Source organism: Cherax quadricarinatus, chromosome 26 (genome assembly GCF_038502225.1).
Source record: "Cherax quadricarinatus isolate ZL_2023a chromosome 26, ASM3850222v1, whole genome shotgun sequence".
NCBI classification, from domain to species: domain Eukaryota; kingdom Metazoa; phylum Arthropoda; class Malacostraca; order Decapoda; family Parastacidae; genus Cherax; species Cherax quadricarinatus.
The window spans coordinates 6,976,374-6,998,549 of NC_091317.1; the positions used below are offsets into that span (position 1 = coordinate 6,976,374).

The 22,176-nt window shown below is 41.9% G+C and overlaps 1 protein-coding gene across 2 annotated transcripts in view; it reads right to left on the reverse strand.

The window, feature by feature from the left end:
• Positions 1-22,176, reverse strand: part of LOC128691609 (rho GTPase-activating protein 18-like) — a gene marked incomplete at its 3' end in the record, with an annotated part of 515,474 nt that overhangs the window by 41,325 nt on the left and 451,973 nt on the right. For both annotated transcript variants that reach the window (XM_070088766.1, XM_070088767.1), the window contains 4 exon segments: positions 5,543-5,871; positions 6,740-6,841; positions 7,153-7,274; positions 9,854-10,087. In XM_070088766.1, the coding sequence (XP_069944867.1) occupies positions 5,543-5,871; positions 6,740-6,841; positions 7,153-7,274; positions 9,854-9,965 (665 nt within the window). In that variant the 5' untranslated portion in view covers positions 9,966-10,087.

Consider the following 22,176-nt stretch of genomic DNA (forward strand, 5'->3'; position numbering starts at 1 on the left):
GTTTAGAGCTTCCCTATGAATATACAGTTGACCCTTGAACAATGCGGGGGTTAGGGGCGCCGACCCCCCGCATAGTCGAAAATCCGCGTATAACTTTTGACTCCCAAAAGTTAACTACTAATAGCCTACTATAGTATTATATACTGTATTCTTACAATAAAGTAAGCTACAGTAAAGAAAATGTTATTAGGAAAATCATAAGGAAGAGAAAATACATTTGTACTGTTCGGTTAGGTAAGGTTCATCTAAGACGCGGGTCTTAGTCAGATGATGACCCGCTGTTGGAGCTTTTGGTTATCTGACCTAGGCCTTCCACTAGCTTACCAGTCCACCCCTTTAAAAATTATGGCCATAGTTATAACTGTACTGTATTTATTGATACCGTAAGGTTACGTCATCTGTTACCAGGATGAACTGTCTGTCATTACCTACATCAATATTGTGGAAAATTATGGATTCTCCTAAATTCAGCATGAGTAAATTTGAATAATACAATAACTGCGTAATAAAATGTAATGCTGATTTAACCCTTTTGAGAAATTTCGAGTGAGGGGGTGTAGAACAGCTGCTAAGTGACGCTGGGGAGAAATGCCATGTTGAATTTAACGTGTGAACACTGGAAGTAATTGTGCAATGTAATTCGGCATCTTCCGAGGCCAAATTGGGGTGTTTTGGCCTGAATTTGTATTAGGAACCTGTATTAATGTCCCCTGCTGAAGAATTAGGACAGGAAATTTGTGAGACTTCAAGAATTACATATGGATGGTGGAAAATAAGGAGACTATGCCATCACTTACACAGAGAAGTGCACCATTAGTCCTTGCATTTAGATCACTAGCTGGTCAGGTGTTAGGCAGGTGTTGTGGTGTGATCCATCTACAGTAATTAAATGGTAAGTGGTAATACAAAGTTCTTTTCTAATAACACTATTGTATTATATGTATTGTACTAATAGTTATATTTTTGTGTACCCAGCAAGTAAACCAAAATAACATACAGTCCACATAACTTTAATTACCAGAGTAGCTGGTTTTAATATTGTAATTATTAATTTAATGTCAGGTCTAGCTTTTGGTGAGAGTGGTGAGGAAGTGGGCATCGAAGGAGTTGCAGTTCAGCCACCTACTGTGATTTAAACCCCACTTACCTCACCCAAATTACTTGCAGGTAATAATTTAGGTAATGCCCTGTATGCCTCCTGCAGGTGATTTGTAAGCCATTGTCCTCCTGTAATCAGTAAAAATTTAATTTAATTTAATTTAATTTAATGATTTGATTGAAAGTAATGGATTGCTGATTTGTCATTGCATGACTGTCGAAGGGCCAAATCCTAATAATCGAAAAAAAAAAAAATTATTTTTTCTTATGAAATGATAGAGAATCTTTTCCCGATTGTAAAGACACCAAAAAAACGAAATTTGATGGAAAACTGACGGAATTACGCTCTCGCGAAGTTAGCGACTTCGGCGATATTTAAAAATCGGCAATTTCGCCCACTTTGAGCCCTATTTTCGGCTAATTCCGTTATTCCAGTCAACCAAACTCATAACTATTTCTTCAGAACTCTATTTTTTCTATCGATTGAGTACAAGAAACTGCCCATTTACCGATTTCAACTACCCAATAACATGGTCAGAAATTTGCAATTTGGCCAATTTCACGAAAATTAAAAAATACGACAATTTCAAAATAAGGTCCAGAATGAACAATGCAGACATTCCTGGCTCTAAAATAACATTTTCTTTGTTCATCAGTCATGTCTCCAGGTCCCTGTGATATTACTCTTGCTTTTTATTTTGAAATTTTATTCAAACAAAAAATAAGCCATTGTTATGCAGACTTCAAACTGGATATGTAATCAGTCAAAACTTTGTGCTCCATTTCCAGGTTCTTTTTATAGTAAAATTAATCAAAATCACCTCCATTTCTATAATATAGTTTCCATTCTATCAAATGAGACCAAGAAAACGAGAATACAACCACAAATACTTTAGACCACAAAGTCGGCATAATTAAGTTTTTTTTTTTATTATGACTTGCTCCAGGATTGAAAGTAATGGCCTACTAGCTTTCTTGCCTGATTTGAAGGCTAGAATTTATGATATATATACGTGTCGTATATTGTCTTAATTATTGGTATTTGTGTAATGGATTATAGTTGCCACAATTAACTGGATTTGCATTCCCAGTGGGGCTGGAATTTATTTCTTATACATTTGTAATATTAATGGAATTATGTAATTATATAAATTATTTGCTAAGCCCGATTAGGGCTAAGAATGATAATTGTCTTCTTTCTGATAATAATAATAATAATAATAATAATAATAATAATAATAATAATAATAATAATAAATTGCTAAGCCTGGAAATATATGGCTAGATATTTGGTGTATATTGTAATAATTATACCAGTGTCTCATTGTACAGTTTGTATAACCAGTGTTCATTAATTGGGTCTAATACATAACGGAGCCATGGATGAAGATAATATAATTAATGTAGAAATAATGGGAAATAAGGCTTTAAAGGCATCATTAAATGCAAAATAAAGGTCATGTGACCAGAACTTACAATAAATGCCTGGAATTGGTGGCTGAAGAAATTGTGAATAAGGTTAATTTAGAATTATATTTGGAATCATTAGAGAAAAGGTGTGTGTCATATAAATTGTATTACACAGAATATGAAGATTTGCTGGTGAACTGTGCAGATGATAATGAAAGGGAGTTATTAATTAATCGATATTGTGAACTGGAAGACAAAATACTATCATGTAAAAGTGAGGTATTAAATAAATTAAAATGTGTAAATACTGCAATTGAGCAATCTAGTAATGTAAATACCCAAACTCCCAGAGTTATGTCTACCAACATTTAGTCCAGGAGACAACTGGGAGGAATTCTGGTCAGTATTAAGGCTGTTGTACATGTGAGGAATGACTTAGCAGATGTCACAAAATTATTTTCTCCCATGCCGCCCCGGGTGACACCAACCTTAGCAATGCCTCTGGTAAGGAAATGTGGTGTTAATCTTCTAAAAACAGCATGTAATATATGGTAAGCTTTCTCGCTCTAATAATTAATAACTAAATGGAACAGTAAATATCTGTTACTGTTATAATCTAATAATTGTGTTAATAAATGAATAGAGAGATGAAACCAAATTGTTGTTAAAAGGGAAATTTGTAAAAGGTTCAATAATAGAAAAATTAGGGCTATATTTAGATGATGATATAGTTAGGTGTAGAGATAGGTTGCAAAAGGAATTGAGATAAAATATTTTTGTGACATCTGCTAGGTCATTCCTCACATGCACAGCAGCTTTAAATACTGACCAAAATTCCTTCCAGTTGTCTCCTGGACTAAATGTTGGTAGACATAACTCTGGGAGTTTGGGCAAAGATCTGGGATTTAAATTATTAGATTGCTCAACGGCAGTATTTACACATTTTAATTTATTTAATACCTCACTTTTACATGACAGTATTTTATCTTCCAGTTCATAATATCGATTAATTAATACGTAATTCCCTTTCATTATCATCTGCACAGTTCACCAGCAGATCTCCTTCATATTCTTTGTAATACAGTTTATATGACACAAACGTATTTTCTAATGATTCCAAATATAATTCTAAATTAACCTTATTCACAGTTTCTTCTGCCACCAATTCCAGGCATTTATTATAAGCTCTGGTCACATGGTTTTTTTTTCCATTTAATGATGCCTATATAGTTTTAATTCCCATGGACCTTCCGTTCATATTAATTACATTACTTTCATCCATGGCTCCTTTATGTATTAGACTCAATTAATGAACACTGGTTGTACAGATTATACAATGAGACACTCTAATAATTATTACAATATGTACCAACTATCCTAGTCAAATATTTCCTGGCTTAGCAAAATAATTATAATTATTATAATCAGAAATAAGACAATTATCATTCATAGCCCTAACTGGGCTTAGCAGATTAACAATTATAACAATTACAATCCTAGCCTCACTGGGCTTAGCAATTAATTTACATAATTACATATGTCTATTAATATTACAAATGTATAATAAATACAATTCCAGCCCCACTGGGCATGCAAATCCAATTAATTGTGGCAACTATAATCCACTACACAAACACCAGTAATTAATTATGTCAGTTATATGTGAACCCAACAATCCATTACTTTGTCAAATCATTAAATTAAATTAAATTTTCCCTCATTACATATCCGAATTCGTTAGGACCAAAGGCTCATTTGAATTAATAATAATAATAATAATAATAATAATAATAATAATAATAATAATAATAATAATAATAATAATAATAATAATAATAATATTATTATTATTATTATTATTATTATTAGAGTAAATTACCTGTATGAGATTTACAGGGTATTACCTGAATTATTACAGGCAAGTAATTTGGGTGAGATAAGTGGGACTCAAGTCACAGTAGGTCGCTGAACTGTAACTCCCTCAATGGTGAGCTCATTTCTTCACCACTCTCACAAGAAGCTAGACCTGACATTAAATTAATAATTGCAATATTAAATATTAATACCAATAATGGTAAATTAATTATTAAATAATGTGTACTGTATATGATTAGGTTTACTGGGTACACAAAAGAAGTTCATATTACCACTTGCCATTTGTCACAGGAAGACAATACTGATGGAACACACCCTAACCTTACTCTAACAGCTAAAATTTACGAAGGCCAATACAAAAACTACTGTATCTTATGGGTAAGCATCACTTAACTGTGGTGTACTCCTGGGAGAATTGGTGTCCTCTATTTTTCTGTCCTGGTTGTCGAATTGTAAGGGTTTTCCACATTATTTATCCCAGTTCATCAGCAGGAACGTGTCAACATTTTTTAGATTATGGATTGACCTTCGAGAACACCTGATTACATTCCACAATTCAGTCCAATGTTCACACATTAAATTCATTATGGCGTCTTCTCCTCTGCAGCATCACTCCCCCGGCTGTTCTGCCTCCCACCTCACTCGAAATTTATCGAAGGGTGCAAATAGCATCACATATTAATACGCAATTATATTATTCATTTACATTTAGGAAATTATGTAAATTTTCCACAAACATTATCTTCTATGATAAACTCTGTAGATGTTATACGTATTACTAACACTAGACATCAAAAATGTGAAGACAATGTGATAAAAAATCATATTTATGATTTAATATTGCATCTTTACATCTGCATTTCTCTAGACTGTGTATGGAACATTTATGATCTGCAGTTGTTTGTGCGCATCAATTTTGTCATTTTTTTTTTTTTATTTTTTTTATAATAGATTTGTGCATATTTTGTGGTGGTAAATGACAAAATAGACTAGTATCTATATGTAATTTATGCATTCATGACGTGCCTAACTTTTTATTATTTTTTTTCGGTCGCAAATCTCAAAAGAATCCAATATACTTATTGGAAAAATAATCCGCGTGTAAGTGGACGCACGTGGTTTAAACCCGCTTGTTCATTGATCAACTGTATTACGATACCTGGTGGAGGTATCGCTGGGTGGAGTGTGCCGCCTGACTCCTGCGTGACTTCTATTGTGGTGGTCGTTGTGGTCGTGGTGGTGGTGGTCGTGGTGCTCATTGTGGTGGTGATGGTCGTGGTGGCTGATGGTGGTGAACGGTGTTGGTGCTGCGATGACAGAGGGAGTCGTCACCAGGGAGTGGTTGCCCGAGTCTAACGACCCCCTGGAACGACTGAGGTAAGGGTCGACCCACGACTTGGGGTGGGGATCTGGGGGAGTTCTCGGGGGTGACACTGAATCCAGGGAGTCAGGAGTGGCACTGCGGCTCCTAGTGCCAGTGCTGGAGTTCTGTAGGTGGAACACACACGATGATCAGTGTCAGGATTGCAGTGATGGCTAGGATGGGTGGAGGAGTGGCTGGGATAGGTGGAGGAGTGGCTGGGATAGGTGGAGGAGTGGCTGGGATAGGTGGAGGAGTGGCTGGGATAGGTGGAGGAGTGGCTGGGATAGGTGGAGGAGTGGCTGGGATAGGTGGAGGAGTGGCTGGGATAGGTGGAGGAGTGGCTGGGATAGATGAAAAAGTGGCTGGGATGGGTGGAGGAGTGGCTGGGATAGGTGGAGGAGTGGCTGGGATAGGTGGAGTGGCTGGGATGGGTGAAAAAGTGGCTGGGATGGGTGGAGGAGAGGCTGGGATAGGTGGAGGAGTGGCTGGGATGGGTGGAGGAGTGGCTGGAATGAGTGAAAAAGTGGCTGGGATGGGTGGAGGAGTGGCTGGGATAGGTGGAGGAGTGGCTGGGATGGGTGGAGGAGTGGCTGAGGAAGGTGTATAAGTGGCTGACAAAGGTGGAATGGTTGAGAAGGAATTAAAACACCTCTGGAGGATGTGGTATACATGAACCAGCCATCTTGAAGATTTAGAATGGGTTTAATTAATGGCTTCAAGAGAGAAAACCTTGACTGCATTATACTTAATACCAAAATTTTCAGTATATTTCAGTAAAACCCTGAGTAATGTATTTTAACTTCCATTATGGCTGCTACAGAGAACTTCACATGATTTACGTACATATTATAAGTGCTTTTAAGAGAGGAGAGACAGAGGTTACGAGGAGAGAGAGAGGTTATGAGTGTCGGCATAGCACTTTAGACCTTACTGGTGACACTTTATGCCAAAGATGACCGCAAATGAACATCACTAGAAGTGCCCATGACTTACGTCTGTGTTAGTGAAGAAATTGCGTATATCTGGCTTCTGTCGCTGCTTTTTTCTGCGTATGGTTGCATTGAGTGTACGCACACGACGCTTGAGGGCTTCCTCCTGCAGGATGAAAACTTTGTCAGATTTAGAGCAACAACCATGAAAGACAGCAGTGATCATCTGAATTCTCTCTATTTTCACATTATGCTCTCTTCCCTCCATTCGTCAAGTGGTTGGCGCCGGAAACTCTTAAATATTTGGTAAATGAATTTATTTTATATTAAAAATGTAAATAAGATATACACCTGTGGCGGCACAAGGAAAAACCAAGGGCAGGGATGGAAGCCCCCCTTCCAAAATCTCTATCAGTCCTTTCTCTAAAGTCCCCCCCTCCAAAGTAATAATAGTAATAATAATAATAAACAATTTACCTGCCGAGGGTTGAGGGTGCCCATAAATTTGCTGAGGGTACTGTTGTCTTCAGAGAGTTCAGAGTCTGGTGGTAGTTGTAATCCCAGCTCCTCCAAGAAATGTTCATCTGATTCGCCTTCATCTGTGAATGGTGTTAAGTGATGATGAGAACACTTGATCATGACATACAAAATACTCACTGGACTACTTAATGGAGAACAGAAGGCAGAAAGGAATAGTAAGAAAAAATGGCATCGAAATTGGCTCTGGTGGCGAGTGGAGTCCCTCAAAGATCAGTGCTTGGACTCCTGCAGTTCATGTTATACATAAAGGACCTTCAGGAGGAAAGTAATTCCTATATAAGACTGCTAATTAAGTGTAATTAGTGAAAAATTCTAACAAATGGAGAGGAAAGGGATAGATTCCGAGATTATTAAACAAGGTGGTTTCTTGATTCCACTTTTGAGTGGTGCAAACTAATTAGAATGGCAGAGCGAGAAGACCGGATACAAAATACAACTTCAGTGAGAGACTGCATTGAGTCTGCAGACAACGTGCGAGTATGAGGATCAAGGAGTAAGCATTGCACTAAGCATATCACCACAAGTACAGTCAATTCGTATAACCAATGGCACATGAAAACCAAACATAATAACTTTCAGAATCTTATGAAAAAAAAAATATTAAGGACACTGTACACAACTTACATCAGGCCGAGCCTTGAGTACATAGAGCCAGCAAGTAACCAGCACTTGGTCAAGTTCTTACAGAAAGTAGAAAAAATACAAAGGTTTGCAAGAAGAAAGGTGACAAAACTTGAGGAAATGAACTGTGAGGAGAGACTTAAAAACTTAAAGATGGCCGGTGGCCTGGTAGGCAAAGCTATCGTTTCACATGCTGAGGGTCCATGGTTCAATTCCTGGCAGGGGTGGAAACACTGGGCGGGTTTCCTCACACCTGTTGTCCCTGTTCATCTATCAGCAAACTAGGTACCTGGGTGTTAGTCGACTGGTGTTTATCTGGAGTTTATCTGGAGAGAGTTCCGGGGGTCAACGCCCCCGCGGCCCGGTCTGTGACCAGGCCTCCTTAGGTCAGTGTCCCAGGATGCGACCCACACCAGTCGACTAACACCCAGGTACCCATTTTACTGATGGGGAACACAGACAACAGGTGGAAAGAAACACGTCCAATGTTTCTACTCTGGCTGGGAATCGAACCCAGGCCCTCACCGTGTGAAGCGAGAGCGTTAACCTGGGACAAAACTGACCTAATTTGCTCGAAATGCTCTGCATAACAAGTGGCTTTCTATATAGTAGTATGTCATTGATATCAGCTAAGACTGTATACCTTGTACATGTACTTGTAGAAATAAAGATATTATTATTATTATTATTATTATCAGAAGAGAGGAGGAGCAGTACTGGCAGTAGCTGTGATATTTATTAAACACTTGGATCGTGTAGGTCACTCACTGGTCGTACCAATAAAAACTAATTATGTATTTGACTGACACAATTAAAACAAAGGTAAAATTAACAGACAAAAGTTACGAGCATGAATAAATACAACGCAATAATATATACTGTCATACCAGGTTAAAATAACTGGCATCAAAAACCTCATTTTTCCTAAAAGTTCCCCGGGATCTCTACAGGTACCTCGGTTTATAAATACAATGATGAAGGCAGAAAGACCTATGCCTCTGAGAGCAGACAGTTTAAATGTATTCCACAGTCAGCGGTACGCCACAAGCTACAAAGAAGGGGACAGGAACACTTGTAAACAAGTGGCTATGGATTAGATATGTGTGCCTAATCCTCAATCGACAAACATTCGTCTCAAAGTGACAATTCCTGTGCCATGAGCAGGACCAGACACCCTCGTCCTGTCGAGCCCTGTATAACTTGTTCCAAGTTTGCTAGGCCCACCGGGCCTGCCACTTCTCTGTGAAAATGGCCCATGAAGTCACTGTAAGGTAAAAGTCTGCTGGAGAGTGGGTTCCCTACCGCAGCCTTTTCCTCAGCATTTGGCCATTCATTTCTCAGACTCCAACATGGCAGCCAGGATGCTAACTGCCTCCTGCCACGCGTACAGACAAGTTAACCACTCTTCGATCTTGTGTACCACGGGGTGGAGAGGCATACTGGGTCAGTGCAGCCACAGCGTAGTGGGAATCTGAATACACAGTGAACTGAGAACCAAGCAAGAGTAGTTACGATTGCCTGGAGTTCTGCAGTGAACACAGAGAACTCTCTTGTAGAAGTACACAATAAAAGTCCTCGCCAGCAATCACAACAAAGCCAACACCCCTTTCTTTGATCCATCAGTATAAATCTTTACCCATGAAGTATGAACCGAATCACACCAAGAAATTTACAATGGGTGGATAGAGACAGCCTGTCTGAGATATACGGAGAGGAGTCAAGGAAGATAGATGACAATTACAGGCGCAGAGGGACCACAGAAACGTTAGGAAATACTTTTTAGTCTTACGGTGATGATTGAAGCATGTTAAACAAAGAGCTGGAAGTACGGTTTCAAGAGTACACATGATAGCGTTTTGTAGACTAGAAATTAGTGTAAACATATTGACAGCAGTCCTGAGGCGGGGCCAGGAACTGTGAATCAACAAAAGGAAACACCATTAGGAAAAAGAGACATAGGAAATATAAGACTGAGAAGACGGGGGAGGGGTGACAGCCTCATGGCTCCGGGACTCACCCTCATGGCTCCTGGACTCCTCCTCGGACTGGGAAGTGGAGTGGGAGTTACTCCTGTAAATGCGGACTTCATTCCAGTAGTCTTCCATGTCTACTCCTGCGTTGGACTCCATCACAGCTCCTGTGACAGCAGGAGGGAGGGAGGAAGGGGGAGGGAAGAGATGAACTTCCCCGGTGTTCTGATCAGTGAGGTCGAAATCCTGTTCTCTCAGGAGTCTAGATCTCCATCTTCAGTCTGAGAAAAAAGAAAGATAAAAATGAGCTCAGATATATTAGAAAGATCACATACAAAAATTCTGAATTAGTAAATAGACGAGTAAATATGTTCTTATATAATATGGAGGGAAAATACGTTTATGAACCCTACGGGTGTGGCGTTCACCCATGAATGTCGTACTAATAATAATAATAATAATAATAATAATCACGTAATCACTAGTGCCCATGATATTTATGTTTGCCTGCGTTTCCTTCTATATTCTGTACCTGGAGGTTATTCCGGGGATCAACGCCCCCGCGGCCCGGTCCACGACCAGGCCTCCCGGTGGATCAGAGCCTGACCAGCTAAGCTGTTACTGCTGGCCGCACGTAGTCCAACGTACGAACCACAGCCCGGCTGATCCGGCAGTGACTTTAGGTATCTGTCCAGCTCCCTCTTGAAGGCAGCCAGGGGCCTATTGGTAATTCCCCTTATGCATGGTGGGAGGCTGTTGAACAGTCTTGGGCCCCGGACACTTATGGTGTTTTCTCTTAGTGTACGAATGGCGCCCCTACTTTTAATGGGGTATTTTGCAGAGAGAGAGAGAGAGAGAGAGAGAGAGAGAGAGAGAGAATGAGAATGAACACGATTGATAACACAGGTATATCTGACGTACCAGTCTGTTTACGTGATATGCCTCAGGTTAAACACCGTCCAGTACGGGCTCACCTGTGTTAGATGGGATTGAATCACAGTTCCTTGTCCAACCCCCTTTAATCTTCGTCCCTTATCTGATCCCTGATCAAGCCTCTACTCGTGGCACTCTCGCTCTAGCCTTTACAGCTTCTCTAATTTCTTTAAATTCTTGATCCAGGAGCGAGCTCCACGCTGAAGCCACATATTCCAAGATGGATCTGACGTGAATTGTGTATGATATCCAAAAATGAAATGTGTTATGATTCTTGAAAGCCGTTCTTAAGTTGGCTAGTTTTTGCACATGTCGTCTTGCATGTGGGTATTATGCCCAGTTTGTATTACTTCTCGTAGTTGTCCTTTTTTTTCGTCAAAGGATCTAAGATGCTGCTGCTTATCCTCTCCCTGTCCTTCCTGGATGCTGTGTTCTCATCTCTGTATCTTTGGCCTGTGACAGGTTTCGAGAATTTTCCCTACTCCCGATCCTGGGTCATGCTTAGTTGGTGCTCGCCTGCTTAACCAGGTTGTTGTTGCCTGCAGCACATTGATCTGCATAACCATCATACCTGGTTGATCCGGCACTTGGCCGATGCACTTGTTTTTAATAATTTCCCGTCATATAAATATGTATGATTTAATATCCATTGGTAGATCATTTAAATACTGTACATGAGAAACAACAAGGACCAAAGTGCTGGTCCTTGAGTATTCCGTCATATATGCCAACTTTGAAACTTTCATTGTCATTACCGTCTGTCTTCTGTTCCCCATGTACTCTTACATCCACTTGAACATCTTCCCTGTTATCCTGGTTACTTCATTCTTTGTAACCTAACCTTAAAATTACAGACCAATAGCCCTAACTTTCCTTATCATAAAAAAATCTTTGAAAGAGTGATGAGACGTCCAATTACAAATTTCATGGACCAGCACAACTAGCATAACCCAAACCAGCATGGATTTGGAGCAGGATGATCATACCTGTCACAGCTACTGAACCACTATAACAGAATTACGGAAGCATTGGAAGACAACCAAAACGCAGATGTGATATACACAGATTTTGCAAAGACGTTTGACAAATGCGATCATGAAGTGATAGCGCAAGAAGTGTGGACCAGAGGCACTACGGGGAAGGTAGGCAGATGGATTTTCAGGTCCCTAACACAGAACACAAAAGTAAACAGAGCAAAATCCATCATCAATGAGGTAAAAACCTCAGTTCCCCAAGGCACTGTCCTGGCACCTCTGCTGTTTCCCATCCTCATAGCAGACAGATAAAACACCCGTCACAGTTTTGTATCATCATTTGCAGATAACACTAAAATAAATATGAAAGTCACTTTGGTAGAAGACACTGAAAAATTACAGGAAGATATGAGCAGTGTTTTCCAGTGGGCAGTGGAGAACATGACGTTTAGTGGTGATAAGTTCCCGCTGCTTAGATAAGGAAAGCATGAATAACTCACCAAGAACACTGTATACAAAACTCAAGAGGATCATCAGATAGAACGAAAGGAACAAGTAAAAGACTTGGGAATAATTATGTCAGCTGACCTTTCTTTCAAATAATATAATAAGACAAAGGTCACGACAGCCAGAAGAATGACGGGGTGAGTATTGAGAAAATTCAAAACAAGGGAAATAATGACAGTGATAACTCTTTTCAAATCGCTAGTGCTCCCTCATTTGGAATATTGCTCAGTTTTGACGGCCCCGTTCAAGGCAGGAAAAATATTAGAGTTGGAACAGATACAGAGATCGTTTACGGCACACATAGAGCCAGTAAAGCACTTAAATTACTGGGAACGCCTTAAAGTTTTGAACATGTACTCACTGGAGCGGAGGAGAGAGAGATGCATGATAATATATACCTGGAAAGTATATGAGGGCCTGGTCCCAAATCTGCACACTTCCATAACAACATACCGGAGAGAGAGATATTGGAGGAAGAACAAAATAAATCTAGTGAAAAGCAGGGGGTGCAGTGGGCACAATAAGGGAACACTGTATCAACATCCATGGCCCCTATTCAATATCTTACCAGAAATTATAAACACTGCTGGAACGAGTGTAGAAGGCTTCAAGAGGAAACTGGACAAGTATCTTCACTAGGTGCCAGATCAACCAGGCTGTTATGGATATGTGGGGCAGTGGGCCACCAGCAACAGCATGGTTGACCAGGTTAGCAGCAGGCAAGCCTGGCCCATGGCCGGACCCCGGGAGTAGAAAGTGTCTGAACTTATCAATAATCCACAGTATTTTTTACTAACTTGTCCTTTATTGTCATCTTCAGTGCTGTAATTTTAATTTTGTCTTCATATTTTGCAATGATAAGACATTGCAAAAATATTCCTAATTCGTCTGCTTAGTTCTCTGTTTTCATCCATCTTCCTTTTTCTGTACACTTTCCTTAGTCTTAAACTCTTAGTTTACGACTAACCGCACTTAATTGTAAACCACGTCTCTCCCTCTTTGGCTTCCCGGTAAATTTTGAGTAACCTTCCTTGATTACAGTAGTGTGCAAATTAATTGGGACAGGAGTAAATTTTATGATTATCTCATAATATGTCTTAGTCTTGGGCTTAATGTAGTTTGGGTTCTTTTCTTTTCAGAAGAGCTTGGTACCGACTTCTGGCAACTATCCAGCTGTGGTGTTACCCAGCGACTCTCGTCAGTGCTACAACAGTTGTTGTTCTGTAAGACTATTCCTGCAAGTGTGCTCCGTGAGTAAATGTGGTCTTGCCAAATTCTCCCTTTCAGTTCATGATGGATGCTACAGCTAGAAAGTGTGCAAGTATTGTAGCTCTTAGAAAACATGCTGATTTGAGTATCAGACAGATCACCTAAAATTTGAGCCGCCTAGCAAAGTCAACTGTTGGTCAGGCTCGGAAGACGCTGACGACACTGGTGACTGTGGAGGGCTGCATCGAGGAAGATGTGGAAGACAACGCAAGACAACATCTCATAATGACAAGGTTATCATAAAAAAAGTGTGAAGGATCCCAAGAAAACCAACAAAAATCTACAGAGCGATTTGGTTTCTGCTGGCGTAAATGTTAATTCTTCAACTGTTCAACGAAAGCTCATTGAAGTTGGCAGAACTGCCAGAAAGCCTGTAAAGAAACAATTATTGACTGCTGTTATGAAGAAAAAACGGCTGCGGTGGGCACTCGATCATAAGTGATGGACGACAGATTAATGGAGAAAAGTTATATTTTCAGATGAGGCGCATTTTGAAGTACATGGGTACATATCAGTGGTATTGGGACGGAGCAAAGGCGAACCTCTTCGGAATGGACACATTCAACAAGCACCAAAACACCCACCCATGAGGTTTTGGGGTAGTTTTACTGCTAAAGGCCCTGGACGGTTTATTATTAAGGGAACGATGAACAGTGACAAATACGAGGCAATCCCGGCAACTCATTTGCTTCCCATTGTGGAAAGAGACTTTCCTGATGGAGAAGACATTTTCCAGCAGAATCTTGCTCCATGCCACACTCCAGAAAAATGCTGACATTCTTCGAAGAGCGCGGGGTATGTTTTTAAACTGGCCTGGAAACTCTCCTGACCTCAACCCAGCTAAGAATCTATGGGCAATAACCAAATGCAGGATCGTGAAACAAGACTGTTCATTTGTGGAGAAGCTAACTGTTGTTATTAGGACCTGGTACCATGACGAAGAACTTGTCAAAATGTGTTCAATATTGGTCAGTTCTATGCCAAAGCGTGTAACAATGCTTATGAAAACAAAGGGTAGACATATCTCTTGTTAAATTAATTATCTGTCATTATCATTCCCGTGTATTTTTCAAATAAATATTAATTTTCCAAATAAATGTCTTATTTTAACACTGTCTCAATTAATATGCACACTACTGTAACCTCACTTTAAAAAAATCCTCGGACTGCAGTGTAAATACCTCACCTATAATTTGTTTTTCCATGCATAACCCCGTTCTTCTCTTCTTTTAACTCTCAACGCCACCAAGTACACGATATTCAGGACCGTGTGATTACACAAGGTTCGTCAGGTACCACACATCTTGGTACGTGAGTCAGTGTTGACCTAAATCTCACACCTAACCTATGCCTTAGATGAGATACAAGTGAAAAGTACTCAGTTCTTACCTACCTACATTTTTTTTTATGTAATACAAGGGCAGTCAAGTGTTCCACTCCCAATGCTTTGCCTACATGATTATTATCAAGATAAATGTATATGTGTGTGACGTAGTATAACTTCGGGCCAAACACCTACGTGTTATGCTTGACTGTGCCCCAAATGCTTATCAAAGCGGCAGCCCAAGCAGAGGCAATTATCCTATCTATAACCCTAACATAAGTGCTTCATCCAAGCATTATCACTAGTAGATGCCCCTGTAGTAGCATTAGCCTAATGAACAGCACCTTATGGTAGCATTAACCTGACGAACAGCACCTTACACAAGCACTAGCCTGACGAACAGCACCTTACACAAGCACTAACCTGACGAACAGCACCTTACACAAGCACTAGCCTGACGAACAGCACCTTACACAAGCACTAACCTGACGAACAGCACCTTACACAAGCACTAGCCTGACGAACAGCACCTTACACAAGCACTAGCCTGACGAACAGCACCTTACACAAGCACTAGCCTGACGAACAGCACCTTATACACGCACTAGCCTGATGAAGAGCACATTATTCTAACACTAGCCAGCAGAAGCACCTTAGCACTAGCCCCAACACAAGCACCATATCTATGAACAAAACCTTATCTTAGCCCAGCTTGATCACGGATGACAAACATTTCCCTAAAGCAGTTTCGATATTTTCACCAGGAAAAATATTCGCTAACGCTGTTGTTAGTCATATGACAACCCAATGAGCGGAACTTTTGGTCATGTGACTGAGGCCTTTCCCTGGCTTATCGGTCCACCTCGTAAGAAACTGATCACATCATAAAAAAGGTGACAGTTTTTTTTAACCCTTGGGGTACCCTGACGAAAACAAAAATCACAGTAGGTCCTTCTTAATACTAACTGAACATGCTTGATTTTTTGGTAATATATTTTATAGTTCCGACTCCTAGAAAATTTGATTATTTTCATCACTGTAATTTTTTTTGTTTTGATCAGTAGGATCACCAGCCCTCGTGGGGATCACCAGCCCTCGTGGGGATCACCAGCCCTCGTGGGGATCACCAGCCCTCGTGGGGATCACCAGCCCTCGTGGGGATCACCAGCCCTCGTGGGGATCACCAGCCCTCGTGGGGATCACCAGCCCTCGTGGGGATCACCAGCCCTCGTGGGGATCACCAGCCCTCGTGGGGATCACCAGCCCTCGTGGGGATCACCAGCCCTCATGGAGATCACCAGCCCTCGTGGGGATCACCAGCCCTCATGGAGATCACCAGCCCTCATGGAGATCACCAGCCCTCGTGGGGATCACCAGCCCTCGTGGGGATCACCAGCCCTCGTGGGGATCACCAGCCCTCGTGGGGATCACCAGCCCTCATGGAGATCACCAGCCCTCGTGGGGATCACCAGCCCTCGTGGGGATCACCAGCCCTCTTGGGGATCACCAGCCCTCGTGGGGATCACCAGCCCTCGTGGGGATCACCAGCCCTCGTGGGGATCACCAGCCCTCGTAGGGATCACCAGCCTTCACAGGGATCACCAGCCCTCATGGGGATCACCAGCCCTCGTAGAGATCACCAGCCCTCGTGGGGATCACCAGCCCTCGTGGGGATCACCAGCCCTCGTAGAGATCACCAGCCCTCGTGGGGATCACCAGCCCTCGTGGGGATCACCAGCCCTCGTGGGGATCACCAGCCCTCTTGGGGATCACCAGCCCTCGTGGGGATCACCAGCCCTCGTGGGGATCACCAGCTCTCGTGGGGATCACCAGCCCTCGTGGGGATCACCAGCCCTCGTGGGGATCACCAGCCTTCACAGGGATCACCAGCCCTCATGGGGATCACCAGCCCTCGTAGAGATCACCAGCCCTCGTGGGGATCACCAGCCCTCGTGGGGATCACCAGCCCTCGTGGGGATCACCAGCCCTCGTAGAGATCACCAGCCCTCGTGGGGATCACCAGCCCTCGTGGGGATCACCAGCCCTCGTGGGGATCACCAGCCCTCGTGGGGATCACCACCCCTCATGGGGATCACCAGCCCTCATGGAGATCACCAGCCCTCATGGGGATCACCAGCCCTCGTGGGGATCACCAGCCCTCGTGGGGATCACCAGCCATCATGGGGATCACCAGCCCTCGTGGGGATCACCAGCCCTCGTGGGGATCACCAGCCCTCGTGGGGATCACCAGCCCTCGTGGGGATCACCAGCCCTCGTGGGGATCACCAGCCCTAGTGGGGATCACCAGCCCTCGTGGGGATCACCAGCCCTCGTGGGGATCACCAGCCCTCGTGGGGATCACCAGCCCTCGTGGGGATCACCAGCCCTCATGGGGATCACCAGCCCTCGTGGGGATCACCAGCCCTCGTGGGGATCACCAGCCCTCGTGGGGATCACCAGCCCTCGTGGGGATCACCAGCCCTCGTGGGGATCACCAGCCCTCGTGGGGATCACCAACCCTCATGGGGATCACCAGCTCTCATGGGGATCACCAGCCTTCGTAGGGATCACCAGGCCTCGTGGGGATCACCAGCCCTCATAGGGATCACCAGCCCTCGTGGGATCACCATCTTCTATAGGCTCCATGGGCCACCATGGTACCCAGAGATAAGATACTGGCAAAGACGAGAAGCAGTGATAACGGAATATGTATCCTAGTTACTTTCTGTTGGCAATCATGAAGGTATTTCCCCAGTCCTAGCCTCGTAACTACAGGCAACCATGAAGGTATTTCCCGACAGTCCTCACCTCGTATGTACTGGCAGCCATGAAGGCATTTCCAGGTGGTTAACTGTACCACTCCTTCCGTTGTCTAATCTCCCACACAGAAAGAGTGTCGGTGAATATCTGTTACTAAGTTCTGGAGATCGACGCCCCTCGGCCCAGTCTTAACTCAGGTTTACCAACTACAAGAATACGAACCACTAAGAAATACTTGAGAAAAATAGAGCTAGGTGTACAGTGAATGTAAGGCAAACTGAGAAGAACAGTTAATGTTCACAGAAGTTTCCTTACACCCTTGCCGCCCATGTTCACCTAGCTGTAAATAGATACCTCAGTAACTTTTTACCTACAGCAGCAGAGTTGAGCTTGTAGTGTTCCGTCATCGAGATTTATTTTTTGGTAAAGCTTTTAGAATGTGCAGTGGCTGCAACATGACTGCCTCTTGCTAACCGTGACATTGTTCTAGCAATGTTTCTCAAGAAAAACTTTCTCGTGTCCTCTCAGAAAACTCTTCTTTCTTTTATTTTATTTTATTTAGGTCCCTTTGTACCGCTCAATGGAGTTCTTACCATTTTATAATCTTAAGTGTGGCTATCATGTCACCCCATTTCCACATATCAGCCAAAGATGACATATCCGTTGTCTTAGATCTTCCTTCGTAACTCCTGTATTTTACCTCAGTGAGTCATTCTTGTGCTCGGCTTCTAATTTTTTTCTGGCATCACCTTTTTTTCTTTTTAGGTGTTTAGGTGAAGACAACCATAACGTGTTTAGCTAGCTATGGCGAGTTTATATATATATATATATATATATATATATATATATATATATATATATATATATATATATATATATATATATATATATATATATATATATATATATATGGCTGAAGGAGACTCGAACCTACGAACCTTAGGACAAGGTACGCAGTGCTTTACCAATCTACCCACACTGGACAATACCTTGGCGTGTAGCTTGCGCTACACGTTTGATCCAAGGCAGCCAGCTTTCAGGGAGAAGGCTTACAGCTTTTTATCTCATCCCCTGCATGCATCAGCCTTACTAGAGATTTCCTTGCATTGTTAAAATCTCTAGTAAGGCTGATGCATGCAGGGGATGAGATGAAAAGCTGTAAGCCTTCTCCCTGAAAGCTGGCTGCCTTGGATCAAACGTGTAGCGCAAGCTACACGCCAAGGTATTGTCCAGTGTGGGTAGATTGGTAAAGCACTGCGTACCTTCAGCCAGAGATCAGTGTTTGTGTATATTTCGCCTGCTCTCGCGAATTCCTTGCATATATATATTTCGCCTGCTCTCGCGAATTATATATATATATATATATATATATATATATATATATATATATATATATATATATATATATATACACACACACACACACACAAAGATCGCAGTCAGCAGGACTCGATACTGCTACTGGGGACCCGTCCCCAGTAGCAGTACCGAGTCTTGCTGACTGCAATCTTTCTCTGTATATATCCACTTTTTTCTGCGTGGTGCAGTGATATTAAAATCGCTTGAGAGGTCAGAACATACAGGAAGAGAAGAGAGTGAAATGGATTGAATCCATGCTTGAGGCTCACTGACGTGCCCGGGCTGGGAAAGAAACATGGCCTATCAACCAGGCTGCCCAGCTTATGTGACATTTGTGTGGCTGAGTGGATAAGAGTGCTCCCTGGGAATCTTGACCGTCCCCAGTAGCAGTATTGAGTCCTGCTGACTGCGATCTTGATCTTTCTCTGTATATATCCGCTTTTTTCTGCGTGGTGCATTGATATGTATATATATATATATATATATATATATATATATATATATATATATATATATATATATATATATATATATATATATATGGAATAGGGAAAATTGGTCAGTTAGCAAGAACTCACTTAAAATTAAGTCCTTTCTAAAATTTTGTCTTACACGTTTAAAGATAGACTTTTTCATTTATGTTAATGTAAAAATTAATAATTTAATAATAAACAAACACAGTGAAATATATTTTTGTCTTTAGGTTCAGAATGATTTTGCTAAGTTATTCCATACACAAAATTTCGCTTGCCTTATTCGGCAAGGCGAACGCTAATATTTAAGCCAAAATGTCAAGTTTTACCTATCCGGCACGACGCACACACACACACCCAGCGAAGAGGCGGGGCCAGGAGCTTGGACTCGACCCCTGCAACCTCAACTAGGTGAGTACAACCAGGTGATTACGCGCGCGCACACACACACACACACACACACACACACACACACACACACACACACACACACACACACACGACATGACGGAAGGAATAGACTCCGAAGTGTCCCTGTTTGCAGATGATGTGAAGTTGATGAGAAGAATTCAATCGGACGAAGACCAGGCAGAACTACAAAGGGATCTGGACAGACTGCAGGACTGGTCCAGAAACTGTCTTCTGGAGTTCAACCCCACCAAGTGCAAAGTCATGAAGACTGAGGAAGGGCAAAGAAGAATACAGACGGAGTACAGTCTAGGGGGGCCAGAGCCTACAAACCTCACTGAAAGGATCTTGGTGTGAGTATAACACCGGGAACATCTCCTGAGGCGCACATCAACCAAATAACTGCTGCAGCATAGGGGCGCCTGGCAAACCTAAGAACAGTATTCCGACATCCAAATAAGGAGTCATTCAGGACCCTGTACACTGTGTACGTTAGGTCCATATTGGAATATGCAGCGCCAGTTTGGAACCCTCCAAACTAGAGAAGTGCAAGGGTTTACAGCAAGACTAGTCCCGGAGCTAAGGGGTATGTCCTACGAGGAGAGGTTAAGGGAAATCGACCTGACGACACTGGAAGACAGGAGAGTTAGGGGGGATATGATAACGACATATGAAATACTGAGAGGTATAGACAAGGTGGATAGAGACAGGATGTTCCAGAGATGGTACACAGCAACGAGGGGTCACAGTTGGAAGCTGAAGACTCAAATGAACCACAAGGATGTTTGGAAGTATTTCTTCAGTCACAGAGCTGTCAGGAAGTGGAATAGCCTGGGTAGTGTTGTAGTGGAGGCAGGATCCATACATAGCTTTAAGAAGAGGTATGATAAAGCTCACGGAGCGGGAAGAGTGACCGGGTAGCTGCCAGGTGAAGAGGCGGGGCCAGGTGCTGTGACTAGACCCCCGCAACCACAACTAGGTGAGTACAACTAGGTGAGTACACACACACACACACACACACACACACACACACACACACACACACACACACACACACACACACACACACACACACACCATAAGTAATAACCCACTTGGAGACAGTAACACGGAAAATAAAGAAAATAAAGATAAAGTGGTCTGTACATTTTGACACAACTGGAGTCTTCTTCAGCAGTTAGAGGTCGAAATATGCAGACCACTTTATTTTCCGTGCTTTTGTTCCCATGTTGGTTATTACTTTGTGAGTGTGTGAATGTGTGTACTGTTACAACAAGACGATATCTATAAAGTATAGACATCTCCAGAGAATACTAGAAGGTCTCCCCCTCTAACATTCTGTTCTGGTTTACGTAACAAGTTGTCAGGATAAGATCAGGTCTAGTTATCCCTTCAATTTAGTGAAATATTAATAGAGTTTTGGGATTATAACAATGTGATAATAATCCAACGAAATAAAATTTGAGATCTTTAATACAAAAGGTGTCTAGGTGGATAATAAGTATCACATAGTTTAAGATATAAGCTCCTTTATATCTCTTGTAGTGTAATATTGAATTGTACATATGGTAATATAGTGCTGAGGGCACTTTTCTTATAGTACAAATTGTGAGTATTATGATGAGATATACTCTTGAATACGAATAATACAGATATATACAAGTGTATGAATGTGTATGTGCTCAGAGTGCTCGTAATGTCTCAGTAAGACTTGACTAGAAATAGTGACTAACAATAAGTCCTCAAATAATCTATCTTCTCGACCATCAAGGCAATCTAAACAACCAGCTTGTACAAAATGACGATACATTCCCCAGAAGAAGAAAAGGTATATCTTCATCCCAGTCTTCAGAAAAATGTTCACAATAAGCTCTCATCATAGACTTCAAAGTCTGATAAAATCTTTTTAGAGCATTGTGTGACTGTGGGTGATAACTGGTTGAAAATACAGAGTTTATTCCTAGGTGGGATAATGCTTCTCGAAAGATCTTAGAAGTGAAGTTGGATCCCTGATCCAACTGTATCTCTTGTGGCAATTCAACCTGGGAGAAAAAATTCATTATTGCTCTGACAATAGCACGGGCAAAAATTTTTCTCATAGGAAGAGTGTGTCGCTGCATACATAATATTAGACAAGTATATTGGTTTCCTAGTTTGGTTCTAGGTAGAGCACCAGCACAGTCTATGATGAGATGTCAGAATGGTTCACCATCAGTGGTGACAGAAATAAAAGGAACAGGTGGAAGTGTGTATGCTGGCTTACCCGTCACTTGACAGACGTGACAACGATGCACACGGTCAGCCACAGTTTCCTCATTTTTGGCCAAGAGAAATTTTTCACCAGTTTAGTGTCTTCCTAACAC